Source organism: Cavia porcellus, unplaced genomic scaffold, assembly GCF_034190915.1.
Source record: "Cavia porcellus strain 051 isolate PalLab524CR breed Dunkin Hartley unplaced genomic scaffold, mCavPor4.1 scaffold_17, whole genome shotgun sequence".
Lineage (NCBI taxonomy): Eukaryota > Metazoa > Chordata > Mammalia > Rodentia > Caviidae > Cavia > Cavia porcellus.
Window position 1 is genome coordinate 65498257 of NW_026947500.1, and position 10111 is coordinate 65508367.

At 33.0% G+C, this 10111-nt stretch overlaps 1 protein-coding gene across 1 annotated transcript; it reads left to right on the forward strand.

Moving 5' to 3' along the window:
- The first annotated feature begins 5164 nt into the window (after window positions 1-5164).
- On the forward strand, window positions 5165-6091 carry LOC100722117 (olfactory receptor 4A47-like). The gene has a single exon (XM_063229300.1). It carries the CDS (start codon window positions 5165-5167, stop codon window positions 6089-6091), a length of 927 nt encoding a protein of 308 aa, XP_063085370.1.
- The last annotated feature ends 4020 nt before the right edge of the window (window positions 6092-10111 follow it).

Genomic DNA, 10111 nt, shown 5'->3' on the forward strand with positions numbered 1-10111 from the left:
TTCATTTGAGAATTGCGTATTCATCTCAGATGCCCATTTTTGGATTGGATCTTTGAATTTTGGAGGTCTGAGTTTTTTTAATTCTTTATATGTTTTAGACAAGAGTCCCTTGTCTGAGAGAGAGTTCACTAAAATCTTTTCCCAGTTTATGGGTTTTCTTTTCACTATGCTGGAGATTTCTTTTGACATGCAGAAACTTTTTAATAAGAAGTGGTCCCAGTTATTGATTCTGGGAAGTATTTCCCGTGCGGTTTGAGTCCTGTTCATGAATTCTCTACCTACTCCTATGTCTCCAAGGTTTCTACCCACTTTGTCTTCCAGTAGATTTAGTGTTTCTGTTTTAATATTCAGATCTTTGACCCATTTAGATTTTAATTTAGTACATGGTGATAGACATGGGTCTAGCTTTAGTTTTCGGCAAATGGAGAGCCAGTTTTTCCAGCACCATTTATTAAAGAGACTGTCGTTCTTCCAGTGAACCTGCTTGGCTCCTTTATCAAAGATAAGGTGGTTGAATGTGTTTGTAGTTGTGGTTGTATCTTCTAAGAGAGGAAGGGAAAAAAAAAGAGCTCTAACGGATATAACAGCAAGTGTGTATAGGGGTGTTGAATAGCTGACTATATTAATGTTTTTGGATCATTGAACACAGCTGTTTGTAGTCTCTCTGTTTGAATGTCTACTTTGTATTCTTTGATACTGTGATTTGAGCAACTATTTCCAAGATGATAATATGTAATCTATTAACAGGTGATTTCTTACTATTATTTTTTTTGTAGTTCTGTATTATATGTAACCTTACACTGCTTTGTTTTGTTTTGTGTTTTTCTCTTTTTCCTCTTAAATAAAAAAAAAAAGAAGTGATCTAATCTTTCAGGGCCAATCTATCATAGCATATAGTGTTTACAACTTTAATTTTTATTCTTCAGTTTAGATGCCTCTATATTTTCTTGCATAATTGCAAATTTGTTCCATTTGAGATGTGACTTCATTCAAGACAATGAGCTTCAGATTTAGCCACGTGCTTGCAAATGGCAGCACCCTTCAATGTCTCAACATCTCTCCTGTGGGGTCTTTCTACATGTGGCAGTGCTTCCCAGAGAAACATCTCATCCACTTGACTTCTGCTTCAGTATCACCTTTAAAAAAGACCTCTGCAATTACCTTCTGCACCAAGTGTCTGACTCCTGCTTTCTGTGCAAGGACTTGTGTTTTTAGGAGTTATTGTGGAATGCAAATTTTGTCATTCCTCTTTTTATTTTGCGATTTTATAAAAACAGGGCAGGTAGATAATTTCTGAATAACAACATAGAACTTGAATCAAAATACATGTTTGTATTACTCACAGATCTGTCAATGGTTTGTATTACTCACAGATCTGTCAATGGTATAAAATAGCATTTATGTATACCATATATTTAGTTATCTCCTAGCACTGGAACAAAATACCTGACAGTCATAATTTAAAGAAGAAACTCATTTTGACTTGGAGTTTCAGTACATTGTTGTCTGGTTCAAGGCACAGACTTCATGGCAGAAGGATTGTAGCAGAGGAAATCTTCTCAACACATAGAAGCTGAACGAAGAGAGACTGAGATAAAGGAGCCAGGGATGAGTTGGGGCCTCTAGGTCACGTCCCTGTCACTGACCATTACACATCAAAGAGGGAGCTTCTCTAACTCCTAGGCATCTCTCAAGGCAATTGAGTTGAAAATCAAGATTAACATCAGTGCTACCTAATTTAACAAAAAAGCAAGTAGATTAACAACTGTGTAATACACTTAAATAAATCTTTTTAACATATATTAAACCCCACATTAAGATACAGAAAAACTTAATTATTAGAAAACACAGAAAAGAATTTGTTCTGGCAAAATGGGGAAATATATGATGAATTCACCCTTACAGGATCCATATAACTGGGAAATTATATTTTTGTCTGGCAAAAGTTTCATAATGTTTCTGAAAGAATGTTTTCCCTTGTTACATTTTCCCTAATTCTAGCTGTGTAATAGATCTAACTGACATCATCACTTGATGTTCTTCTAAAACTTTGTTGAAAACATTATTGAATTTAATTAAGCAGCAATCAGTCTTGGACATGTTCCAGTTGTAGGATATCATAAGTGATGTCATTAAAGTTTGTAACTTCTTCAGTGATCTTTGACCCTATAAATTAGGGTCTTAGTAACTAGCATTTTAGAAGAGGTTTATGAGGCTACAAGAATAATCAAAAATGGCACAAGATTGTCTTTTCCAAATGTCAAGGACAATTTTCTGGGTATATCAAAATAACAAAAGTGATAGGCTAAATATTTGTGTGCTAGCTATTATTTATTGCAGTTAATAGAAAATAATTCAGAAAACTTTCCTTGCTAGAAAATCTAGTTGCTATCTGATTCTGTGGAAATATAATTTGTTTGCAATTTTGATAAATTATCCTAATGTGAAATTTTTACCTTTTTTGTTTGCACCGTGTAATTCCTTAGAAGTAGATGAATGGTAAAAGTAATCATTTTCTGTAATATTTAGAAGACTAAACAGATGACTTAGACTGTATCCCCAAGGAGTGATATGACCTTGTTTTATCTATTTGCAAATTAATTTAAAAGTACTTTCCAGCTCTTTATGAGCAAGAAAATATAGTCTTCTTTCACAATTGTAAGTAGGCTTTCATGACTGGTTGCACATACTGGGCTTTGCGTTGTGTGAGTCCATTAAAAATTGTATCAATATAGTTTAGAAGAGTTAAATATTGAGGAAACTGGTTTGAAGAAAGTAAGTTACTGTTCAACTTATAAGTGATAACTTTCATGAATATATTTTTTAAAAATTCAAATATTATATTGCAACCTTTTTATGTTTTCAAGTGTTATATCTTCAGTGGAAAAGGCAGACTCCTGGTCTAAAGGAAATTATTCAATCGACACTGACTTTTCTACCCTTTGACTCCAGACTTCTAAGCCTGTGTGAGTTACAATTCTCCAGACTCCAGACCCTAAGCCTGTGTGAGTCACAATTATTTTCTGGTTCAATAATTAAATAGATAAGTGAGCAAACCATGCATCTTGGTGTAGTGTCTGGCAGAATTTCAGAGATTGGGATATCTGCTTATGGTCTTTATTATAAGTATCTAAAAATGGAAATAAGGTTATGTAAATGCGTTTTGAATACGTGAGGGGTGACAATTGACCTCAGTATATGAGCATGTTAAATTGCAAGAGATGAATTGGAGCAGCATTTTCTGGAATCCAGTAATGTAGTGTCTTGTAAGCCAAGCACAATGAGCAATCTATACTGTACATGATATAAAAATCTCTTAAATTTCCTTTCCTGTAAGAAGGAAGTTAGTGAATTAATTGTATCAGATTAAAAGGGCTCATTTTTGCTTCAGAAAAAGTGTTTTGGAAGCAAAAATACAATCATATCATTCTGGCAGGAGGCATGTGTGGCAGACTGAAATGGTGCAAGGGTTGCAATGGTGTATGAAGAACAATCAGATTTGCAATACATTATGAAAAGTGTGGCAATGTGACAAATTAATGTGTCAATAAGAATTAGGAAGGAAATAAAGGAATGAGGGACATTGATAGAATCTGGCAGAAAAATAATGTCAAAGGAGTGATAGTTTCATTGATTAGGGAAAATCTAAGATTAAGCATTGTGAAAAATTAAAAGATTACTTTCATAAATACTAACTTAATACCTAATTGGAGAAATTGACAAAATAGGTGCAGATACATTAAGAGATACAGGTGAACACACAAGTGCTCAAAGTACTTTAAGTAGGCATGGATTAAGAAAAAGCACAATATCCAAATAAAGCAATCAACAGAGAAGTTTCAGTGACTTGGGAGGCTTTTGAGACTGCGATAATATTCACATAATGTGTCACATGAAATAGCTACAATTTTACTGTGTTTCTCTGCTTCTGCTCAACTTTACATATTGAGGGACTAACTTCCAGTATTTCAGAAAGTGACTTTATTTGAAGTTAGAGTCTTTCCAAAGGTAATCAAGTTAAAACTTATGAAGATGGTCACAGTCCAATATGACCAGTATGATTAGTGCCCTGGACAGCAGGACAAATTGGGAGACAGGGGCCTGATACCAAGTTGTTCATCTAAAAACCAAGTAGAGAAGCCTGGGAGAGCTCCTTCCTCATGGCCTTCTCAGAAGGCTGCACTTTTGGTATCTTGATTTTGAATTTCTTAGATATTAAAATACTAAGGTTGTTTAAACCACCTAGTTTGTGTAAATCTGTCCTGACAAATAAATGAAGCTTTTTTTTACACTTAATTGGGGCACTGCTGCAGTAAGTACCTAAAATTGCAGAAACAATTCTGAGATTGAGCAATGTGTAAGCACAGGAAGGGCTTATGGATGACTGGGAAAAGGGCTTAAATTGTCTTGAAGAAAGTAATTATTCATAAAAATATGGATGTTGACAGATAATTCAGTTAAAAGCTCAGAAAAGCAAGATGAAAGCTATTGAGAAAGCAAATACTGCCTCAGAAAATACTCATGTTGCCATGAACAGAAAGCTCTTAAACTACCTTGTGGTTGTGGTCTGAAATATACATGCAGAACATGTTACTGGAAAATAGAAGACAATCACTGTTTTAGAGAAGCATCAGTAACTAATATAGTGGGATTTGCCCTATGGATTTACATTTATACTATGTTCTAGCACTAATGAATATATGTAAATGTGGTTTAAGTGAGACTTTATCAACATACCTTTGTGAAATTTTATGGGATGCGTGTTTGCATTAAATTCCCTTTCAGGCTTCTGTGGTTCTCATTTATCCTTAAGTTCATCTAAAGCATAACTTGCTTTGAAAAGCTTCCCAGACCTTTGTGGATTTAGAAATTCTAGAACTTTGAATAATATATATATATATATATATATATATATATATATATATAGAGAGAGAGAGAGAGAGAGAGAGAGAGACTTTAATTGTCTAGGCTCATCATTTTGTATCAAATCACTAAAGGCAAGGGCCTGTCTTACTCTGCCCAGATCTATTAAATGAAGCTTATAGGTGGCTAACACTTTTTACTTCATGAAAAAATAACAGTTAAGATTATAACATTCTAATTATTTTTCATTGTTTTCTGGGTAAACAGCTTTCAACGCCTGACACCAGGAAGAATACTGGACATGGAACCAAGGAATAATGTGACTCACTTTGTCCTCTTGGGTCTCACACAGAATCCAAGGGAGCAGAAAGTACTTTTTGTTATGTTTTTGCTCTTCTATGTTTTGACCATGGTAGGAAATCTGCTCATTCTCATGACTATAACTATGAGTAAGACCCTGAACTCACCAATGTACTTCTTTCTTGCTAATTTATCATTTATGGATGCCATTTATTCATCAGTCATTTCTCCCAAGTTAATTACAGACTTATTCTTCGGGAAAACTATCATATCCTTCAAGTTTTGTATGATTCAGCTCTTCACAGAACACTTCTTTGGTGGATCAGAGGTCTTCCTCCTGCTGGCGATGGCCTATGACCGCTATGTGGCCATCTGTAAACCCTTGCATTATTTGATTCACATGAGGCAATGTGTGTGTGTTGTGTTGCTCGTAGTGTCCTGGATTGGAGGTTTTATACACTCAGTAATTCAACTCTGCACTGTTTATGGGCTCCCATTCTGTGGCCCCAATGTCATTGACCATTTTATGTGTGACATGTACCCCTTATTGAAACTTGTCTGTATTGATACCTATGTCATTGGCCTCTTAGTGGGGGCCAATGGAGGATTGATTAGCTCAACCCTGTTTGTGTTCTTGCTTATCTCATATGGTGTCATCTTGCATTCTCTGAAGAACCATAGCCAGGAAGGGAGGCGGAAAGCTCTCTCTACTTGTGGCTCTCACATCACTGTTGTTGTCTTGTTCTTTATTCCCTGTATTTTCATGTATGCAAGACCAGCTAGGACTTTCACCATAGACAAATCACTGAGTGTGTTTTACACAGTCATAACTCCCATGTTGAACCCCTTAGTCTACACTCTGAGAAACTCAGAGATGACAAATGCTATGAAAAATCTCTGGAGAAAAAAGGTCATGTCAGATATGTGATGCCCACTGTGAAGAGCTTCATTTGACTAATGCTGTATCATTAGGATCACCGCCTTGTGAGATCTCAGGCAAATTTCTCTTCCTTCCTAGGATTTTCTGATATGCACAATTAAAGAATGCATTGTGTGCTTATACTTTTAGTGTATTTCTGTTGTGCGGCAATGTCTCAACTTTATACTTAGTAAGTTGTAAAGCACATGTAATAGGGTTCAATAAGTTATATATAATAAATTTGTGAATGATATTTTGTAGTATTTTACTGATTTTTATTTAATTTTGTTTTTATTTTTTATGTTAAACTTTCATTTATGTTGTTTTCATTATAGCAGTAAAATATTTAAATCCTATGCATACTCCTCACTATTTAATTTTATTTGCATTACATACAAAATGTTGAACACAGCAGTTTTACATTGAAATATTGTTAAATATTGTTAAATATTGTTAAATATTGTGAAATACTGTTAAATATACATAATATTGTTAAAACTAGAACCCAAACAAACTTAAAAATGCAGACTAAATCTCTCAATCACTCTCCATAGTTTCTTAGTGCTGCTCTCAGACACAAGTACTATACTGTGTTTCTAAGATTCTTCAATAAAGAAATATCATTTGTAAGGAGGATAGCTTGAAGGATAATATGCTAAGCTAAGACTGAATACTAAGTCAAATACTGCAATGTAAAGTTAACAATAATCTATTGTATGCTTGAATTTTGATAAGAAAGATCTTAAAAGTTCTTAACACTAGAAGTTAATAAAAAATTTTTAATGATTGGCTGTGTTATTGGCTTAATTATGGTGAATACTGTAATATAATATCTTATTTAAATTTCTCTTTGTAGATATATATATAATATATAAATGATGCATATATAAATGATGCATCCAAATATACGTGAATCCAAATGTGTGTGTGTGTGTATATATATATATATATATATATATATATATATAAATGCCATAAATATTGAAGCTACACACTGGAAGAAAGTATTGTTTGATTTTTTGTATTTGTGAATTATGTATGGAGACAACTGTAAAATGAAAAATTAAAAAAAATAAAAATGATAACTTTAAAACATGAGTACCATTTGGTGTAATTTAATATTTCTTTCAATCATTTTTGCCTATTAAGCATATCCCAAGCTGGATTTATACTTATTATATGTAACCTTTATTTAGGCTCTCCATTTTACTTTGTAGTGTATCTTAATTTTTATGAAGGTTATACTCGTGTTGGTTTGTTTTCCAATTTAAGTACTATATATTTTTCTCTAGGGTTCCAGGTATGTACTGGTGTCATTTTCATTGTATCTGTATTTCTTTATTCTGAATTGTAACACTGCTAGTTTATTTTTGTTATTGAATTATATTAACTGGTATATCAACTATAATATAAAATAATGATTACAATACCTGAAATTTATTTATGCTGTCTTATGTAGGTATATTTTAAAAAACCTATGATAGTGTATTTTTAAAATTATCTTTTAGTAGTTCTTTAGATATTTACATGATTTTTTCTTATATACTAATGTCAGTTACGTAATAATTCTTTTAGTTGGTTCATCTCTGCATTTGTAGTACAGAATTTGCTAGTGTAACATGTTATCAGTTGTTTTCCTATACTGAATTTTGAATTGGTTGAATTTTGTTGGTTCTCTTAAAAGCATTTTTGCATTTAATTTTTTTGTTGTTGTTGTATTTGGGGCAGGACACATTCATTTTTTAGTTTTGAAATTTTGAGACAGGGTATCTCCTTAAGATGCTAAATTGTCCAAGCTGGGCTTGAACTACAATCTTCATGTATTAGTATCACTGGGCTCAGAGAATATAGGTAGGTATCACCAAAATTAGGTTGCATTAATTTTCAGAACTTAAATGAATCTATAATTTTTTATTATGTGCAACAGTTTTGGGTCATTTTATACATAGTGACTTAACTTAGCATCTATAAAGGAATGCAGCTCTTCAGCGTTCTTATGCTCCTATCACAGTTAGTGCTTCTGTCTAGCAAACATGCCACATATTTTTAAAAAATGAGTTTAGTGTCAGTTTTCTCTTTAGAATGTAAGCTTATTGTTAGGTCCTCAGGATATAAAACAGTTCTGGGCACAGTACATCATTTATTAAATGAACATATCATTAAGAGAATTAATTTTATTGTTGAAAATAATGTATTTTATGCCATCATTTAAGTGGCATTGGGATTACATTTTCTTTGAAAGTTTGTGTGGAACAATCATGTTCAGCATTTGTAAAATGCTTATCATTGTCAGGGATTGTTTTTCATGTGTTATGTGTGTTTTCTCATCTGTTCCTCAGAGTGACACATGGAGTGAGGTGCTGTTACTGAAACCATCTTACATTTATGCAAATACTCATGCAGGTTAAAATTTTGTGCCAGGTTCTCACCCAGAGAATGATCAATGTCAGACACCAAATTTTAGAGGTGTGTCCTGAGCTCATGTATGGTGAGAGCTGTTACCAGGTGATGATGTCAGACACTTTACATTTTTAGGAACTGAGCAAATTGCATCCATTGATTCTTTTACTCTTTGATGTATTTTTTACATTTTTTTGTTGTTGAAATACATTTCAAAATTGACATAATCTCAAACTCAAGTAAAAATTGTAAGGATTTCTGGGTACTCTTCACTTTTCCAAATATTCACAACTTTTTTTTTTATTCAAGAGGAAAAAGAGAAAAACACAAAACAAAACAAAGCAGTGTAAGGTTACACATAATACAGAACTACAAAAAAAAACATAACAGTAAGAAATCACCTGTAATAGATAAAGGATATTCACAACTTTTTAATGTGGCTCTTTTCTTCTCTCTTTCTGTGTGCTTTAACACGGAGTTTGCTATATCATTACAGACATATGTAAATATCATTTCTTTGCCTCCATTTGTCTCCCATATATATATATGACATTTACATTTTTCTGAAAGATTTAAGAGTATGTTAGACGTATATTCATAACAGTTTAACCCTGATACTTCATTAAATTAAACACTAAACCTACAAATACTTCCAAAAAACAAGAAAATTTATTTCATAAGGCCAGAACAATAAATCAAATTAAGAAACTAATGCTGAGATAATATTATTATAAGGGCATTTTTCAAATATAACATTGATTTCATTTTTGTAGCAAAATAAAATCCAAGGTAATAATTTTGTTATCATGTGTATGACACTGATTCCTATAACATGAAACTATTCCTCAATCTGTCTGTGTATTTTCTGACATTGCCATTTGTGAAGAGTACAGGACACTTATTTTGTAGAGTGTGCAATGTATATCTTTTGGATTTTGTCTGCTATTGTTTCATGTTTAGATCCATTTTGTGCCTTGAGATGGAGCATTTTGCAACATATCCTGAAGTCTTCTAGATCTCACTTCAGGAGAGAGTTGTGGTCATTTGCAAAGTTACGTTTAATTATTTCATTTAATGGTATCCCCTGTACTTTCTTCACTGTATCACACAGAGCTGCTTCTTACCATCAGAAATAAATCAGAAAGGTACCTTTTTGAGATCTTCTGCTACTGGAAATCTATCTTACTTTCTCTTCTTTCTGAGTCACAGAGCTCATAAGAAAAGTTCTCAACTTTTGGAGGGGGTAGATCTCTTGCAATATTTGGTAGTTTTGTCACTGAGCAAGGGCTCTTTGCTTGGTGTCCATGGAAGTTAATGATATTCCTCTAAAATTTTGCTTTTAAAAATGTTTTTATTGGCTTGGATGACTGGGGAGAGTTCAAACTTCCCTGTTTGACTGGAAGCAACACAACATTCAGGAAGGAAGAGGAGAGAAATTGTTTAGTGCTTGGAAAGTGAGAAGGTAGAATTTTAGAATTTTAGAATTTTTTGGTATCTATTTTATTTTAAAGAACAAAAACAGAAAAAGCAAAAAGCAACATCCGCAAAAGCAAAATGACTACAATAACAAGCAAGAGCGATATAGAATTTCAAACCATGATGATAGTAATTTAACAATTGTTGTGTTGC

What these genes read in the sequence shown, in the direction of transcription:
- LOC100722117 (XM_063229300.1), top strand. Translation starts at nt 5,165, where the DNA reads ATGGAACCAAGGAATAATGTGACTCACTTTGTCCTCTTGGGTCTCACA.